The sequence below is a fragment of the Paramisgurnus dabryanus genome, chromosome 8, assembly GCF_030506205.2.
Source record: "Paramisgurnus dabryanus chromosome 8, PD_genome_1.1, whole genome shotgun sequence".
Taxonomy (NCBI): Eukaryota; Metazoa; Chordata; class Actinopteri; order Cypriniformes; family Cobitidae; genus Paramisgurnus; species Paramisgurnus dabryanus.
The window spans coordinates 12,314,664-12,335,258 of record NC_133344.1 but is presented as its reverse complement, the minus strand read 5'-3'; the positions used below and the strand labels follow the sequence as shown (position 1 = coordinate 12,335,258).

The window sequence follows — 20,595 nt, the reverse complement described above, 5'->3', positions numbered from 1 at the left end:
GATGAGTAGATGGATGGGTTGGTGGAGAAATGGATGAAAAATAGAGGAATGTATGGATGTATGGCTGATTTGATGGAGAGATGGATGCAAAATGTAAAAATGTATGGATGGGTAATGGATAGATTGATGAGAAATTGATGGATGGATGAACTGATCTCTCACCAGATGTGCTGCTCCCTCTGTCCGAGCTGCTGTAGGTTCCTCCTGTATGGCTCTCCTGGGTCTGGTTATAGGGGATGGTAACCGAGATGGGGCCTTCACCTCTGTAGTGGTCTAGACAATGAGAAGATTTGTCTTTTAGCTTCTGCTATGTTTAGTGAGCAGCTGAATGATTGCTGTAGGGTTATAAAGTTAGTTGCAAAGTAGACAAGAGCTCTTTTATAAAAGCAGGCACCTAAGGACAAAACGTTTCAGCGTGGAACATCTAACAGTCGAGCGCTAAAAAGGTTACATAATAGTGTACACATAAGCTGTTATGACTTGTTAGTGACTGGGTTCAATTGTCTGCTAAGTGTGAAATATCACACCCACACATGGTTAGATTCATGCAAGTCAAGTCAAAAAGACAACACAATGACCTTTTAGTAGCACATTACAGAACAACAGATAATGGATAGCTTTGATCTAGAGTTACACCTCCCCTTATTTATACAGTAACATAAGATCTCTGGCTCACACTGTTCAGAGACATCCGACACTTCACAACCTTCTGTTTGCCTTCATCGCTATCCAAACAGTAAAACAGCGACTATAAATTTGGACTACATTTACTAGCAAGACGTAGAGTTCGGTTACACATGTGAGCAATATGAGCAGGCCGTGACGGATCAAAACGAGGTTGGAATGTAAAAGATGTGAGGATGCCAGAGAGGCACTTAAGAATGAAGACTGTAGCGCTTTAATCACTGTCTGTAACGGCGCATCAACACAAGAGGAGAACTTTGATGACACATTTTTGTGGCTTGCTATAAAAGCGCAGGAATAATTCTACATTGGCTTTGAACTACACCTTCACAATCGAAACTTGCTTACATCAGTGAATCCCACAAACTCACCCTTGTTCAGTTTGTTTTGCTCCATGACGTTAAACTGGAGCGGCGCGTTGATGTCGGCTTGTTTCTGAGGAGTTCCCTGGCTGCTCTTCCAGCTCTGCTTCTCGTTGAGATCTCCACTTCCTCCTCCACTTCCTCCGCTGCTGTTCATGTTGTTGTTGGCCAGGCTGGATTGGATGAGTTGAGTGGTGGCGTAGGGCGTCGGTTGACCTCCGGGTCCCACGAAACGTCCGTCTTTCAGATTGGGGCTGTTGAAGGTCTTCATCTCGTTGATCTTATTGGAAAGGTCCACATCGCTGTAGAGGCCCGTGTCTGGAGCCAGAAGGTTGGTGGCCTTGTTGTCCATCTGGTTGGCATAGTTGGCGATACAGTCGGCTGGACGATAACAGACGGGTCAGACATTTTGACAGCAAGATGATTTTGTACAACAATTCCTGTTTGCTGGGATTGATTGTGAGTTGTGTATAAGCAGAAACATCACTTGTGCCTGTATTTTTTTGATTTTTAAAGGATAATTCCGGTATTTAACACTTTGAGTCTCATTTCTGGTTTGTTTTGAATGAACTACAGTGATGGACACTGAAATTTTGACAATGGAACGTGTCTTGAGTTTTGGACTCATTTAGAAGCGTCTCTTGACTGCTTTAGAATGGAAGTCAATGGCCATGCACAAACATGTCATTAAAACAACACTTAACGTTCATTTTCAAAACTGTACTACTCACCGAGTGGTGCGTGGTGTTCGTTGATGATTAAAAACAATTTGTGTAGAGAAATACAGTTTCTGTCGTGTTTTATTTGGCATTTTGTAAAATTCCATTGACTTCTCTTGGAAGACTCATTGCTCGCTGATATATCACTCCGCCGCTGGAAATGGAAAAGGGGTCTGTACATGTGGTTGCAGTTTTTTCGATCAGTTTCTCTCAGAAGAAATTTTTCTCATATTTGATGGCTCAGTGACCCGCTTTAGGTTTAAGTTGAGCTCGATTGTGACTGTCTATCCGCTAGACACCGAGCGTACTTGTATGGCAAAGTGGTTGTCGCCATCAAGTGGTCGGGAGTGTGCTAACGCTTCAGACTCAAATATAGAGCGGAAGTATATACGCGGTTGTGAGGTATCTGAAAAAATAGTTCCACTATAGCAAATAACACGGATTGAAATCATACATTGCGCCAATATATTTGTTTTTAATCATCAACGAACACCACAAACCACTCGGTGAGTAGTACAGTTTTGAAAATGAACGTTAAGTGTTGTTTTAATGACATGTTTGTGCATGGTCATTGACTTCCATTCTGAAGCAGTCAAGAGACGCTTCTAAACGAGTCAAAAAGTCAAGAAACGACCCATTGTCAAAATTTCAGTGTCCATCACTGTACTTCATCCAAAACAAACCAGAAATGAGACTCAAAGTGTTAAATACCGGAATTATCCTTTAAGTAATGCTTGTGTTGTCTCGGGATAAGAAATTTAGCACACAGGGACATAATCCTGAATTATTCGCAAGTTTTACGTCCAAGTCCAAGCTTTAGTACCCATTAAAACAAAACAAAAGGAGACGACATAAATTGGTTTTAATAACCAACACTACACTACTTGAAACCACCAATCCTAAGATAACTTTGAATACTTGAATACTAAGATAACACTTTCTCTGCCAAAACCTCTAAGTGTAAAATCTTTCTTCTCTAAAACCTCTTTGGCCCATGACGCAAGCCAAGCGTGTCACTTTGAGTTTCTCGAGCAGCCACAAGAAAGGCGGCCCGGCTCATCGAGCACGACGCTCTAACACGTCCGAATCAAAAGCCTTCGAAACGAGAAACGCTGTAAAGACCATCCACTGACAGATCCAATTTTCCACGCCTCATAAAATATTCAAATCCTCCGCAGGATCTGAACGAGAAGCCTGGCATGTAAATACCGCGGCCTGCCACTGGACGGATTTCGCACAGCTCGTGTTTCCGTAAGACGGAACGACTCTGAACTTCAAAGCTTGAAGTATCAATGATAAAAGATTCCATGGAATGAGACAAACTAAGTCGTCTTTCCAGAGAAGCCCTGTGGTTACTGATCCGACTAATATCCTAGAGATGTTTTAGTATTTGGCACACCAGGCAGATGGGTGTCAAGCTTTTAAAACATCATGCTGTGAGAAGCACTCGACATTTATCCTTCGTTCCCTCTTTGATGAAGACAACGCGGATAAAATTTAGTGTTAGTGAAAACACCCTCACAGTAAACGTGTATTAAAGGTAAAGGTAAAAATTTTGTGGGTTAAAAAAAGCCTCATATATAGCAATACTTAATCCTCAACCAATAAATTTGGTCTCTGATTTCCAAACTTCTAAAGAAAGACATTACTAAAAGCTCTTGAATAAAATACTCTTAGCCAACAGCCAAAGTCTAACCAGCTGATATCACAGAACAAAAAAAAGAAAAAGGCACAAGAAGGCACCGAAGTTCTCACTGAGGCGGTACCTGGTACCTATTTCTGTACTAAAATGGTACATATAAGGACTTTTTAAAAAAGGTACCGTCCCAGTGACAACTTTTGTACTTTTTTTTCTGAGAGCGTGTAAATATTATTCAGTGAATCAAATGTTACACCGTTGTCCAAACCAAGGACATTGCTACACCTTTGTTAAAAAGCATGACTTGTATATTAATAGTTTTTTGTCTTGTAAAGCTCCAAAAAAAAAACCTGGAGGTTCTCCTTTTTCCTTTCTCAGGTTTATTTTGGCCTGTGTAACTGCTCCTGGTTTTCTAAAGTGAGCACTTAGGAGAAACTGCATTAGCGCGTCCTAGTGATGCTATGGAAATCAGGCGCCTGATTGGATTAGCTGGACTACGGCCTGCAGGGCCCTGCTTTTATTTTTCCTGACGTCTACATTCTACAAATCTCACGAATGCGGCTGTGTGTCAGTGGAAGGGAGCGATGCATTTTATTTAACTCGGAAAGTTGGAATTCCTGTCTACTTGGAAAAGCGCAACAGAACTCCGTTTGTATTAAGTTGGAACCTTAAAATGGAATTCAACCAAAACACACACACACACGGGAACATGAGGTCGTGTGAACATCCAGTAGACCGGTAATGAACAATCACTTTGCATTTATAGACATTTAGCTGACGCTTTTTTTAACAACTTACAAAAGTGAGGAAAACTGGAAAGCGATTTCTCAATTTACACGGATAGTTCATCATTTACTCAACGTCATGTTGTTTTAAATCTGTATTGAGTTTTTTATTCTGATGAACACAAAATAAGACCTTTTAATCAATTATAGTAAGCACACAGTTGACAGTACCCATTGACTTCCATAGTAGGAAAGCACGAATACTACTGTATGGAAGTCAATTATGGGTACCGCCAAATGTGTGGGCCAACTAACATTTATTAAAATAGTTCTTTAGGAAAAACTAAATCATACAGGTTTTAAACAACATGAGGTTGAGTAAATAAGGACAGAATTTTCATTTTTGGGTAAACCATCCCTTTAATGTTCTTAAGTATTTAGTAAGACAAAGGTTATATATTTGGTTTGAGATATTCAGTGTAAATTTTTTTATGGATAGTGCTTTGGATAAAAGTATCTGCTATATGAATAAATAGGAAAGAAATTATATTTTTAACATTTTGTTTCTGTATATGTTATTATCTGAATGAATACTATATGGATGAAGTCTGCAAAAGTTAGAATCCCTTACTTCCGACTTAAACAGCATAATAGCTTTGTGGATGAACAACACCAAACCCACATGCTCATACACACTAACCTGGGCGGCTGTAGGTGGCCAGGTTACTATCACTGTTTCCATTGCTTCCTGTGCAGCAGTTGATGGTACAGTCGTTGTGATTGGAGCAGCTGTTGGGCCAGGTGTCCGCCAGCCAGGGCTGAGTCGCCGGTTCGCCCATATTCAACAGACCTGGCCTGAAAACATACAAAATTTGATTTATTACCAACTTAAACATGGACTAGGCAACTGCACAATGCTGGTGGAGCTGAGACTGTGAGCAGAAATCTTTTCTTTTATTTACATGATGGAGGAGACACTGCACAAAATGACTTTCTTATTTAGTATTTTTGTCTGTTTTCAGTACAAATATCAAATTTGTTTTTTAATTAAGATGCTTTTTCTTGATGAGCAAAACGACCCAAGAAAATAAGTGTATAGTTTTTAGACCAAAAATATCAAAATTAAGGGATTTTGTGCCTAAAACAAGCAAAAAAATCTGCCAATGAGGTAAGCAAAAACATTGAAAATTTTTCTTAAACACTAAATTTAAGAAAAAATCAAGAAAAATTTGCTTACCCAATTGGCAGATTTTTTTGCTTGATTTATGCACAAAATCACTTAAATTTGATATTTTTAATTTGATAAATTAATTTGATAAATTTGATATATTCAAAAACACAAAAAAATATTTTTAAAATAATGTTTCATGGCAACTTTAAATGAATTTGTGCTTAAAACAAGCAAAAAAAAAAAAACATCTGCCAATGGTGAAAGGAAAAAAATCTTGAACCTTTTTCTGAAACACTTAATTCAAGAAAAAATAGCTTTTTTGCTTGTTTTAAGCACAAATTTACTTAAATTGTATCATTATTGTCTAAAAACTAGACTTAGGTGTTAGGTCAATTTGCTCATCAAGAAAATACCTTAATTTAAGAATTTTTAAGTATTTGTAATGAAAACAAGACAAATATAATAAGTAAGAAAGTCGTTTTTTGCAAGACAGGAAAAGAGGTACAGGGTCACTTTTTCTACAAAATCAATTTTTCATGCTTTTAAAACACCACTTTGATTTGATAGCCAAACACAGAAATGTTGCTGAACCAATGATCCTACCAATATGTTTGTCCAAACAATGGTAGACGAGGGGAGCGTTCGGTAAAGCAGTTTCTGCAAAGCTATTTCGTGATACAGAAACGTAATCCGCAATTCTCTTCTTCTTTACCGGGACATCTTTGTGAGCATTGTGCTAAATTGCTTGATTTAACTGAAGCCTTGTGACCGTCAGATCTCAGAGTAGATTACCTAAACCCTGGAGAACGTCCCTGATCCAGCCTTGGAACAAAAAGCACGAGCTACAGCTCATGCCAGGATGTCACAGTTTATCTATCACTATAATCTCAGATGTTTGAGAAAGATCAAAATCAACCTGGATGTACTCACTCAGAACCAGATCTAATACTGTGCAAAACAATTCTGGCATATAAAGAAAGACATCAGTTTCCTAAACTGAACTTCTCCCATTTGATTAAATTACAAAGCTTGAACCTTTAAAGGGAAACTCCACTTTTTTTGAAAATATGCTCATTTTCCAGCTCTCCTGGAGGTAAACATTTGAGTTTTACCGTTTTGGAATCCATTCAGCTGATCTCCGGGTCTGGCGGTACCACTTTTAGCATAGCTTAGCACAATCCATTGAATCTGATTAGACCATTAGCATTGCGCTAATTTTAGAACTTGTCTCTTCTGTAGTTACATTGTGTACTAAGACCGACAGAAAATTAAAAGTTGTGATTTTCTAGGCAGATATGGCTAGGAACTATACTCTCATTCTGGCGTAATAATCAAGGACTTTGCTGCCGTAAAATGGCTGCAGCAGGCGTAGTGATATTACGCCAGAATGAGAGTATAGTTCCTAACCATATCTGCCTAGAAAAACACAACTTTTAATTTTCCGTCGGTGTTAGTACACGATGTAACTACAGAAGAGTCAAGTTTTAAATAGGAAAAATATCAAAACTCTTTGGTTATTTTTTAGCGTGATGCTAATGGTCTAATCAGATTCAATGGATTATGCTAAGCTATGCTAAAAGCGCTAGCGCCAGACCCGGAGATCGGCTGAATGGATTCCAAAACGGTAAAAAAATCAAATGTTTATCTCTAGGGGACTGAAAAATTAGCATATTTTCAAAAAAAACGTGGAGTGTGCCTTTTAAGGGTGCATTTACACTGCCTGTTTGAAATGACTAAAAAATGTTTCCCCCTCAAGTGGCACGGATCGGATATGACCTACGGACATGTAAGCAGGAAAAACCCCCCCGCATAGATTCCAATATTCTCCGATCGGTTTCAGGCCTCATTATGTGGAAATTAATCGAATATGAATTTAGTGTTAAGTGTAATGCTGATATCGTATATAAGTCGCTTTTAAAAGTTAATGCAAACAGGTTGTCAAAAAATGTGATATAGTCAACAAATCAGAATTGGGAATCAAGATCTGCGGTAAATCCAGTGCATCTGTCATGCTTTCTTGCAAATGAGCATTTATTTATAATCATGCTCTTATGTTTAGGTTCAGTAATTTTACTTTAATAGCAATTAAAATCTTATTAGTCTGTATGTGAAATGCCGTATTTTCACTTTTAGTCACTGGTATTAAACAAAATTGACTGTCCTTGCAGTGCACTAAATCACTAAAGATACAACTAAAAGCATTGCAAATGATAAAAGTCAGAATATAAAATGTAAAAGAAAATGAAACGCACATTAGGGGGCGCTGTAATGCATGTGGCTGCCACATTTGGGTTGTATTTAATAATCACTAAATTAATTGGTTGAATTATTCCTTTAAAACCACTGATAAAGTGATGATGTAGCTAGTATAGAGAACTTGATAATGCCACAAAACAAGGTCATATTAAAATTATTGGGTGTGAGAGAGAAATAGGCATTTGAGGGGAGATTTTCCGGGGATGGGCATCAAAGATGCATCAAAGAAAGACTTTTGTGCAATGAATCTTCAACGCGATGCTTCAAAGTGCTGCAAATGGCTTCCTGTTCCCCCGGCGTCCGCTGCATCCCTGCAGCAGGTTCTGCCTCTTTCTTGTATTTTTCTAACAAGCTCTCTTAGCTTCAAAAAAGGCTTAAACCTTTGCTATAGGCAAGGGCAAAGTCCTGGCTAATGAAAAGACAGACTCCAAAAGACGACACAGGACACATAAAGGAAAAGAAGCACACTAAGTGTTCTGTCTCAGAGGAATACTCATCTGTGACTATTCAAACGAGAACAAAGATGACACACCGGTGTGCATACACACCGATGCATACGAGCATGCATGCAGAAAACTAATTTCTCAAATACACCCCAGCAAACATTCGCACAGAAGAAGTAGAGATGTTCAGGGTAAATGGTTGAACATGTTGATACAGTGTTGCAAATTATTGCATTCACAGGGTAGAAATAAAACGGCTTTTGTCTCATCTAGCTTCTTTGCAAAGACAAACATGCCCCCTAGTGTCAACAAAATGAAATTACATGGCAGAACACACCCTGCACTTCACATTATTGATTTATGCCTTTTAAAGTGTCAGATCAGAAATGGTGTATTTTTTAAACATCTCACCTTCCTGCACTGGTGACAGCCTCTCCTCCTCTCTGATAGGCCACTACCGGAAAAAAAAGTTGAAATTGCATTAAAAAACAAACAGTTATATACTAAATGTTTGCTAGGATTTTTGAGAGAAAAATTCAACACAAAGGTTTTGCATGGCTTTAAAAGTCTTAAATATAGGTCACAGTAGTATGCACTACATATATAGCACTTTTATGGTGCTTTTTGTAATGCTTTGTAATCTCTAACCTTCCCTGGAGTTTACTATACACTTTAATTGTATGAAATTGTATGAAATGTATATATATATATATATGTATATATGTATATATATATATATATACATATATATATATATACATATATATATATATACATATATATATATATACATATATATATATATATATATATATATATATATATATATATATATACATATATACATATATATATATATATACATATATACATATATATATATATATACATATATATATATATATATATATATACATACACACACATCTTATATATTATTACTTTATTACTATTTTAGAAATGCTAATCATAGGCCTTATATGCCTTTTTCAGTCCGCCACCATGTTGAGGGATGGACGTCCAGAGCGTGCACTTTTATTTTGTACTGGGATGCTGGTCATTTAACTATCAAAATACAGAAAATACATCATTTTACACATTTCCACAGGATAAAATTCTCAGAAATCGTGGATTGTAAAAATGAAAAGGAACATATGACCTAATTTTGAGATAAGAGCAGCGCAATGTGTACATACACTGCAAAAAATGACTTTCTTACTTAGTATTTTTGTCGTGTTTTCAGTAAAAATATCAAAAAATTCTTAAATTATGATGTATTTTCTTGATGAGCAAAATTACGTAGGAATACAAGATATTATTAACATATATTTTTAGACAAAAAATATTAAATTTGAGGGGAAATTGTGCTTAAAACAAGCTAAAAAATCTGCCAATAAGAAAAATGTTATTGAAAAAAGTTTACTTTTTTCATAAACACTTAATTCAGGAAAATTTTCTTATTGCATTTGCAGATTTTTTTTTTGCTTGTTTTAAGCACTAATTTACTAATTTGTCTAAAAACTAGACTTATTTTCCTAGGTCAGAATTTTTAAATATTTTTTACTGAAAACAAGACAAAAACAATAAGTAAGAAAGTAATTTTTTGCAGTGCGTTGTCATAAAATATTGTATTGTTGCACTATATTGGTGTTTCAAAGAAAACACCATGCGGCAAAAAAAAAAATTCTCTAGCCAAAAATATATTTTAAATAAATGCTAAATACATTTTGTATAATGTTATGCTTAATTGAATATATTTTTTTAATTTGAAAATATATTTAGTTTTAACCTTCATATATCATCATAAATTTCAAAATGTATTTCAACGGCAAGCAAATATATTTCTAATTTTACATCCCATATGGCAAAAATTTATTTTTATTTAATGCAACATGAATATATTCCCTTGGATTGAAATATATATTAAGTCTCCATATATTTTCATGCTTTAAAATTTATTTTTTAATATATTTTAAAATATACAAAAAATGGCCAAAAATATAAGTGGAAAATATATTTTTGTTAATACATTTTAGCCATTTTTTTCCTGTATGGGACATGAGAAATTAGCGATTAGCCAACAGGCTAATATCCAAAACAAATAATATGTACTGTACATAATGTGCTATTCTCATCTCAAATTAGGTCATTTGTCCCTTATAATTTTAACAATCCACGTTTTCTGAGGTTTTTGTCCAACATGTCAACTTGGCGGCGGACTGAATAAGGCATTACAAGCTCCAAACATTGGTAGTGTCAATGTTTTAACAGACGCTAAACGTGTGAATGGCCAATGAGTAAAAAACATTTAAATGTATGTTATGCTTTTTTGACAGTGGAAATAAAAGTGAGCTTGAAATATTGTGATATATATTTTCAATGATCAATCTTTCCTGCCCTTCTTGTCCCTTGTGAAACTATTGTAGTTGACAGTGGTTACAGAAAGATAAATCAATGTTTGGAAATGAGATGTGACAGAACAAAACTAATGAAAAGGTCTCATTCACTAATGAAAAGGTCTCAATCCTCATGCTAGGACAGTCTCTCTCGCTCTCTCTCCTCCTAATTGGCCACAAGACGTCTGAAGCATTGAGGTGGGTGCTGCTGCTTTGATCAACTCCTCTGCCACGTCTAACAGCCCTCTTTAGTCAAGCACGCTTCCCTTTAAGCATTTTTTTTCTCTTTTTATTTTTATGCTGACAGTTTTAGGCGAGCAGTTAAAAGTTCTCTTTGATTATTTCTTCGTCAACCTCAGGCAGGCTTGGATTTCTTTTCTTGTGGAGAGGTGTGCAGTATTTAAAACCTCCCACACTTTCATCCTGTCATTCAGTTTAGTTTTAGGTTTAGCAAGGCAGAGTAAATCAAGGCATCGAGGAGGATTTTGTTACTGCAGATGTGTAACACGGTTTTGGTTAGATGAGATACAGCTACGACCTAAATCTCACGAGATGTTGGGTTTAGGGTTAGGTTTGGGGGTAGGATTAGGATGAAAACAGCAGTTCTGGCTAGTTGGGATACAGTGTAGTATTTTTGTCTTGCAATAAAAAAATCTAGTTTAACAAAAAATATCTGCCAATAGGGTGAGAAAATGTTTCTTTGAACACTGCAAAAAATGACTCTATTACTTGTTTTCAGTAAAAATATAAAAAAATTCTTAAATTAAGATGTATTTTCTTGATGAGCAAGCAAACAAGCTAAAAAAATCTGCCAATGGAATAGTGCTGGGCGATAGTTCGATAACGATAATTTTGCTGATATAAACTTTTCCGATAAACCGATAAGGACAGTTCGATAAGTGATCGATAATGTTTACGCACTGTGCGTAATGTTGCGCGAGCACTTCCGGATGCGGCACGCGCTCTTGGTTTACAATCACAGTGTCAGTTAGACTTGAAGGAGTGGAAGATGAGGCAAGTTATTCATTTATTAGTAGAGACCTATGATTTTCGCGATGCGGATAACGCGGACGGAATCACGGAATTCAAATGCGCGGAAACATTTTCTTGTGTGTAATGTTGGACGCGCAAACAGGGTTCGTCAAACACAGCAGACACAATAGGTGCAGTATACTGTACTTTCATTCAGCATCCGCCTTGCGCACGCACACGTCCGCCCAGCTTTAAAAGTATATTTACAGGACATTCACAAATTCAGGAAACTGAGGAAAAGCAGCAGATCCACCACTGCAGTGAATATAGTGTTTGCGTATGTGCGCTCCCACAGCAACGTGACACTCTTGACAACCATTTATCAGCGTGTATAGCTCGTATATGTATAACACACGCGTGATCACTGAACTAAGTTTTCTTTCTTGTTTAAGTGAACATAAACACCTGTTGAAACTTAAATCAGTCTGTCTTGGGTCTTAAAGTGACAGGAGTCTGCTGCTTTTGTGTCAGAAATGTGTTGATTTCATAACAAATAGATTTACATTTAATACAGATGCATTAAAACAAGATTTTAGTATTTGTATTTGTCATGTTCTGAATAAAAAGTAGTTTAAAACCATTATTAACTGTCTGGTTTTTACAATTTCCATTCAGGAGCAAAAATATGCCTTTAAGTTTGACAGGAGTAAAGATTTGTTATTTATCATGATAATTAGCGATATCGACTGATATGGAAAACATTTTCTCGATAATTTTTTGGGTCATATCGCCCAGCCCTACAATGGAATAAGAAAAATTTTCTTGAAACAAGTTTACTTTTTCATAAACACTTAATTCAAGAAATTTTTTCTTATTCCATTGACAGATTTTTAAGCACAAATTCACTTTTTTATTATATTTTCTGTTTACACAGCAAAAAAAGTATTTTCAAGAAAAAAATTCTTAGTATTTTTGTCTTGTTTTCAGTAAAAATATCTAAAAATTCTTAAATTAAGATGCTTTTTCTTGATGAGCAAAACGACCCAAGAAAATAAGTCTAGTTTTTAGACCAAAAATATCAAATTTAAGTGATTTTGTGCATAAAAACAGCAAAAAAAAATTGCCAATGGGGTAAAAAAAATCTGGAAAATTTTTCTTAAACACTAAATTCAAGAAAAAATGCTTACCCCATTGGCAGATTTTTTTGCTTGTTTTATGCACAAAATCACTTAAATTTGATAATTTTGCTCTAAAAACTAGACTTTTTTTCGTGGGTTGTTTTGCTCATCAAGAAAAAGCACCTTTATTTAAATAGTTTTAGATATTTTTACTGAAAAACAAGACAAATATACTAACGATTTTTTTTCTTGATTTTTTATTTTTTTTGCAGTGTGAGCCCCTAAGGTGACATTGAAGTAAAAAAATCTAAAGTTTAGTTTTTTCACGTGCACACACACTGCAAATAAAACAAGCATATAAATTTGCCAATGGAAAATGTTTCACGATTCTTTTGCTTACCCCATTGGCAGATCCTTTTGCTTGTTTTATGCACAAAATCACTTAAATTTCATATTTTTGGTCCCATCAAGAAAAAGCATCTTAATTTAAGAATTTTCAGATATTTTTACTGAAAACAAGACTACTAAGAATTTTTTTTAAGAATTCTTTTGCAGTGCACGATAGCTTCACGTGTGCACACGATAGTTTCACGTGCGCACGCGAAACTAAACTTTATTTAATTGTGCTCCATGTCCCCCCTAGGGGCTCCGTAGTATTTCAACATACTGTAATGTTGTTTTTCTGCTAGTTTGTCCTGCAGTTGTAACTGTTTTAGATTAGCTTGTAGCTGCTAGCTAATAAACGTATCTCTCTCAGCAATAAAACTGATAAACTGTTTATACAGCGCTGTTTCAAAACCCACACAACTATGCTGTATAAACCATAGTGGACAGAACAAGGGCAGGAATTGTTCTAGGAATTATGGGAAATATACTGGTGTTGTGAAGTATGATTACCTGTGGGGGTGAAGGTGAAGGAGGGCACTGCATACACATGAGACAAAGAGAAAGAAGTCATTAATTATTCAATAGATTCATATTCAGAATTACAATTCACGACATTAATTATTCATCATATCAGTATCTTACATGAAACTTTTGAAATATTTACGCATTAAAAACATTCAGTAAGAGTTTTTATTATAATATTTTACACTGCGATTGCATGGCTCGGTTCACAACAATAATCTCTTATTGTAAATGAAAAGTTTTAAGCTCACTGTTTCTCTGATTTACAGTTGTGTTATTGTGTGTTTAATTCAATGAGATTGTGTGTGTGTGTGTGTGTGTGTTTTGACAGATAGGGCACTTGATTTGAAATGTATTCTAACACATGCCCTCCATCTGATAGCAATCTACTTTCTTTCATGTTGATCAAAGGCCCCAATAAGCAGATGAGTACAACGCTGAATCAATCTGAGCGATATGAGGTCAGAATTTGTAACAAACTTTATCAGAAAGATCAAAGTATTTGTGCAGGAATCTCCATCATATGCAGAAACGTAAGTATTCAACACCGGCTGTCATCACCGCCTCATCTACATCTATTTACGGGAAAAACAACCTTTAAAGTAGTCTGATGTCTTTTTTCCAAATGTCATGTTTATCGATGGTCCTTGTCTGGTCCTTGGCAGCGCTTTGAGAAAAGGTGAGTCAAATAGATTGCCTTGCGTTTTGATGATTTTATCTCGCGTGCATGAAGGTTTTTGAAGCAGTAGATTGACACTCAGTTGGCCGAATAAACCAGCATGGGAAAATCTAAATTTTAATAGATGATAAATCTCAATGGTAAGACTGAGAAGTCTGGAAATGACCTTTGTATTTACTAAACTAAACATTAATTAAAGGGATAGTTCACTCACACTGCAAAAAATTACTTTCTTACTTAGTATTTTTGTTTTGTTTTTATTAAAAAAAATTAAAATTCTTAAATTAAGATGTATTTTCTTAATGAGCAAAGTGACCTAGGAAAATAAGTCTAGCTTTTAGACAAAAATATAAACTTTAAGTAAATTAGTGCTTAAAACAAGCAAAAAAAATCTGCCAATGGAATAAGAAAAAATTTCTTAAAATAAGTTTACTTTTTCATAAACACTTAATTCAAGAAAATATTTCTTGTTTCATTGGCAGATTTTTGTTGCTTGTTTTAAGCACCAATTCGCTTAAATGTTATATTTTTTGTATTTTTTTTTTTTTGCAGTGCAAAAGTCAAAATTCTTTCATATTCACTGCAAAAATGATTTTCAAGAAAAAGAAATCTCAAAAAATATCTAAAAATTCTTAAATGAAGATGCTTTTTCTTGATGAGCAAAACAACCCAAGAAAATTAATCTAGTTTTTAGATTAAAAATATCAAATTTAAGTGATTTTAAGCAAAAAATCTGCCAATGGGGTAAGCAAAACAAATTTGAAAATTTTTCTTAAACACTAAATTCAGGAAAAATTTAAAGAAAAAATTGCTTTTCCCCATTGGCAGATTTTTTTGCTTGTTTTATGCCAAAATCACTTAAATCTGATATTTTTGGTCTAAAAACTAGACTTATTTTCTTGAGTCGTTTTGCTCATCAAGAAAAAGCTATTTTTTTCTTGAAAATCATTTTTTGCAGTATAATTCGTATTAATTCGTACGACCGCATTCGTACATTACTTTGCCCCTATTATGTTGGGGTTAGGGTTGGGGTTTCGTTATTTGCTGTTTTTTTATGATAATCGTTTGTTTTTGCACATTAACTGTACGAATTTAAACGAATTAGACAACTTGTAAAATATGTACGAATTTTCGTAGGTTATGCTTTCTAAAGTATGAGTTTCTTCTTTTGTTTAAAACAAAATTTTATTGTGCATAAAACAAGCAAAAAAATCTGCCAATGGGGGAAGCAAAAAAATCTTGAAAGTTTTTCTTAAACACTAAATTCAAGAAAAATTTAAAGAAAAAATTGCTTACCCCATTGGCAGATTTTTTTGCTTGTTTTATGCCAAAATCACTTAAATCTGATATTTTTGGTCTAAAACTAGACTTATTTTCTTGAGTCGTTTTGCTCATCAAGAAAAAGCTATTTTTTTCTTGAAAATCATTTTTTGCAGTATAATTCGTATTAATTCGTACGACCGCATTTGTACATTACTTTGCCCCTATTATGTTGGGGTTAGGGTTGGGGTTTCGTTATTTGCTGTTTTTTTATGATAATCATTTGTTTTTGCACATTAATTGTACGAATTTAAACGAATTAGACAACTTGTAAAATATGTACGAATTTTTGTAGGTTATGCTTTCTAAAGTATGAGTTTCTTCTTTTGTTTAAAACAAAATTTTATTGTGCATAAAACAAGCAAAAAAATCTGCCAATGGGGTAAGCAAAAAAAATCTTGAAAATTTTTCTTAAACACTAAATTCAAGAAAAAAATAAGAACAATTAAAAAGATTTTCTTTGCTTGTTTCATGCACAAAATCACTTACATTTGACATTTGACTTATTTTTGGGTCGTTTTGCTCATCAAGAATAAGCTTTTTAATTTAAGAATTTTTAGATATTTTTACGGAAAACAAGACAAAAATAATAAGAATTGTTTTTTCTTGAAATTAATGTTTAAGTACACTTTTAGCATCATGTTGATCTACAGTTATAGGTAAACGCGTGCTAATAAACAATGCAAGATCATGGATCTCGCCCAATCACATTGCCTTACATGTGAAACGGATTATAATTGTATGTGCCTACCTCAAAGATACAGACTCGAAGATACCAACTAAAACATGCTTGCTTGTTGATGCATGTTTATTTTGCGCAATACAGGTCTACTGGACCCTTTACGGGAATATTTTGTAACACAAGGACACTTAAATGTATCTATCAGGTCCTTGATGCAACGTCAACCAAGTCGTAACTTGCCGACGATCTGCAACACTCGTACCTTCAGCGAGCCCCAATGTTATAATATCGCACGCAAAGCGTCTTTTCGTGTTGTGTAAACTATGTTTTCTAGCATTTAAATCATTTAGAAGTAATATCACAAAAGAGACGTCTGTCAATCGTGCGAGTCATTCTGGTAAACGCATTCAGGTGCTTTCAACCTTGAAACATGGACATATTCATTATGGCTTTTTTGTTCCTTTGCGGTCGACACGTTCAATTAACTTGAATGCGGCCCATCCTTCGGATCCTATGAATGCTAACGCTAATGAATGGCTTGGATCTTTTCCTTTAGATTCCTGCCAATAAACATTCCATTTGCTTTATGACCTTGAGACACGCAGCTAACCACACGTCGAAAAACGACATTGTTTGGTTACCTCTTCCTGTCAACTCATCGAGTCAAAGAGAAATGGATTGAAAAGATAAAGTAGCTCTATGTTCAGACTGTCAAGGATCAGCTGTGGGATCAAAAAAAAAGCATTCGGAAACAATATGCGTTGTACAGGAGTGACCCTGAGGGGAGAGATCAGACTTATCTAATTTAAGAAAATGGGCGCAACTAACGAAAAACCTGTAAGTATTTTCACATTAGCTTTAATAAAAGACCCTGACATCTGGAATTAAACCTGAGATTACGTGGCAAAACATAAGCAGCTGTACAGCTCGAGGCAAAACATTACAACTTCTCACATTCAGCTGCGAGAACCGATTGTGTTTTAGAAAGAATATGGTCATTTTTAAGCATAAAATGAATAAAAAATTAATTATAGTACATTTAATTCTACTTTGCAATGCCACAATACCCATCCCCGCCCAATATTGTGAATAATACACAGGCCACGCCTACTTAATAAACACTTCCAGAGTCATAAATATTAGGTGTTAGTGACTAACTTGCTATTCATGTCCCATTTTATTGAACACAGTAAATTGGAAATTTGTTAAACAACCTTCGAAATCTGACACGAACGTATGAACTGACCTTTGCGGATTCCAGCGTAGCTGCTGCTGAGTCCGTTCCTCTTCTTGCGGTGACGGTACAACCAGATGCTAAAGACCATGAGAATGATCCAGCACGCCGCGCCGATGCCCGCGATGAACGCAGGCTGACGCACAACGTCTGAGATCTGCTGAGAAATGGTGTTTTCAACATCCAGAGGCGAAGAAACCATTCGGCCCGATGAATCTGAAACAGAGAGCGAGCGATGAGACACAAATGAGATGCTTTTCTGGTAACACTTTACAATAAGGTTTTATGAGTAAACATTAGTAAATGTGTTAACTAACATGAACAATATAGTTTTTCAACATGTATTCATTCTTGTTAATGTTAGTTAATGTAAATACAGTTATTCATGTTAGTTAGCGCTTGATTTTATAAATGTATTATGTAGGACTGTCAAAAGATTAATTGCGATTAATCGCATACAAAATAAAAGTTTGTTTTTGCATAATATATGTGTGTGCCCTGTGTGTAATTATTTTGCATATATAAATACAAACACATGCATGTATGTACTTAATTTTTTTTACATGTGTATATATAATTTTATTATGTTATAGTAAACATAAAATTATATTTTCACATGTAAGGCAATGTGATGGGTCGAGATCCATGATCTTGCATTGTGTATTTGCGCGCGTTTACCTATACCTACAGATTGACATGAGCCTAAAAGTGTATGTATGTTTTTTCCTACTATGGAAGTCAAAGACTGCCCGACAACTGTGTGGTTAGCATCATTTATCAAAATATAGAAGAAACTCATACTTTAGACAGCCTAATATCACAAAAATACATACATATTTTATGAAGTTAATAGTGCAAAAACAAACGATTATCATAAAAAACAAGCAAATAACGAAACCCTAACCCCAATGTCATAGGGGCAAAGCAAATCATACAAAAATGTACGAATTAATACGAATTAGCCACATTGTAAAATACGTACAAATTGCCATGAGATAGCATTCGTTTAGATCCTGATAGTGAGTACACTGCAAAATATGGCTTTCTTACTTAGTATTTTTGTCTTTTAAAAGTACAAATATCTATACATTTTTTAAATCAAAAGATGTTTTTTGATGAGCAAAATGACTTTGACAAAAAAAATCAAGTGAATTCTTGCATAAAACAACAAAAAAAAAAAAAAAAAAAAAATAAAAATCTGCCAATGGGATAAGCAAAAGTTGGCAGATTTTTTGCTTGTTTTATGCACAAATTGACTTAAATTTGATACTTTTTGTCTAAAAACTGGACTTATTTTCTTAGGTCATTTTGCGGTCAGTAAAAGGCATCCTGATTAGGGATGCATAATGATTAATCACGATTAATCTATTGCAGAATAAAAGTTTTTGTTTACATCGTGTGTGTGTGTGTGTGTGTGTGTGTGTGTGTGTGTGTGTATGTATAAAATATACATAAACAAAATTTTTCTTACATCTGCTAGCGGTAACATATATAGCGAGAACAGAATAGGACCTAAAACTGAACCCTGCGGTACGCCGTATTTAACCAGGGATTGATATGACTCCTCATCATTTACATAAACAAACTGATAGCATTTGTTTGTGTATATTTATATATACATAATAATTACACACAATCTACACAGAAATATATTATGCAAACACAAACTTTTCTTTTGTATTTGATTTTTGACGAATAATCTTTTGACAGCTCTAATATTATTCTACGCAAACACCAAACGCGTAGCATCGCATTCCTCACTCTAGATTACTTGCAGGATTTAACTTTGTTTCATGCAAATTTTTTACTTGAGTTTAATATTTTCAACGTGCCGAAGACGTTTGAGATGAATAGCGCATGTTTTCACACCAAACGTGCTGCCCAATTCGTGTCATTCGCATCGCCCCGCGCGAGTTTGCATCTATTCACGTCTTTTCATTGACCTTGTATGTTATCTACTCGAGCAATTGGTGTTTAAAAAAAAGCATAAACATTTAAAAAGCTTAAATTAACATGAACTAAGATTAATATATGCTGTAGAAGTATTGTTCATTGTTAGTTATAAGTATTGTTCATGTTAGCTAATACATTAACTAATTGTTACCAAATACAACCTTATTGTAAAGTGTTACCGTTTTTAAAGCATTAAGCATGCGATTTAAGATCTGAATAAGTAGTTATATTTTAACTTTGTGTTTTCTAGTATTTTAGCTAAATGATTTAGCGTAGAGCTGTTGTTTCTGCTGTTAAAAGGCGATTCATAACGGGACATGTGCTAGTTAACACAAGCACATTTAAACTGAAGTTCAAGTTGACGAAGTGAAAAGCTTTTATATTTTATGACAAAAAACTGAATTATAAAAGACAAGATTTCGTCTTCAGGAACGGCAACTAACAAAGCCGTCTCCTCTCCCTATTCACAGTAAAGATAACTAAAGTTAGACATTTTTATTCTGTTTCCTTTCTTTTTCATCGTTCCCTTTCCTCGTTCTCTTTCATGTGGGCATGACTTTTATCTTCTTACAGACTCATTTCTGTTTTTTTCTTCTTCTGCTGGGGGCAAACAGCTTCCTCCAAACTGATATGATTTCCTGTATTTTTCTAGTGCCACAGTGTCCTCTGTGCTGCCTGCTTGTGTTTGTTTGTGACTGAAACTCCACTGAGAGGCCAAAACAGGACAGGTGCGTAGGCTACAGAGATGCAAAAAAGCCCACGGCGTGACAAAGGCTTTTAAAAACAGCACCCTCAACTTCCAGGGTCTCTTTCTGCCCCAATGTAAGGCTACAAAAACACGCACAGCAGGGCAACCGACTGAATGAAGGCACAACCCACACAAGGATGAACCGGACCTCCTCACAACCTACACAATCAGACGTGAATCTGTATGCGTGTGGTTATAGTTCAAACCTTTGATTTCCAAAATGTTTTCTTGTCTCCTGACTGGATAGTAAACATGTTACCCAGAATGCAATGCAAGTTTGAATAATGATTTGTTTCTACTTTAAACTTTCTACAGTTTCTTTGAGAGTCTGTTTGTGGTTCATCTGAGAACATTAAAACCGTCCTTCAGTTTAAACGGTGATAAAATATTCGTTTTAAAGTGCTATTTAATCTCTTCTCATCGCTGTAAACTTCCCTCCAACAGCACAGGTGATTGGCATCTTATTAAAAACAGATTTATATAACCGGATAAACTAATGTTCACCTGGATCTAATGGCACAACACCAAGACCTCTCACAATAATTTCTGTTAAACACAGTTTAACTGTTGCCAGACGCGATAAAG

At 35.0% G+C, this 20,595-nt stretch overlaps 1 protein-coding gene across 3 annotated transcripts in view; it reads right to left on the bottom strand.

Annotated features, from left to right (window-relative positions):
- The window catches only part of robo1 (roundabout, axon guidance receptor, homolog 1 (Drosophila)), a 355,554-nt gene that overhangs the window by 11,329 nt on the left and 323,630 nt on the right, over positions 1-20,595 (bottom strand). For all 3 annotated transcript variants that reach the window (XM_065280529.2, XM_065280528.2, XM_065280531.1), the window contains 6 exons: positions 17,322-17,525; positions 13,383-13,409; positions 8,411-8,453; positions 4,830-4,984; positions 1,056-1,427; positions 163-273 (listed from right to left, as the gene is read on the bottom strand). In XM_065280529.2, the coding sequence (XP_065136601.1) occupies positions 163-273; positions 1,056-1,427; positions 4,830-4,984; positions 8,411-8,453; positions 13,383-13,409; positions 17,322-17,525 (912 nt within the window). The remainder of the gene's footprint in view (positions 1-162; positions 274-1,055; positions 1,428-4,829; positions 4,985-8,410; positions 8,454-13,382; positions 13,410-17,321; positions 17,526-20,595) is intronic.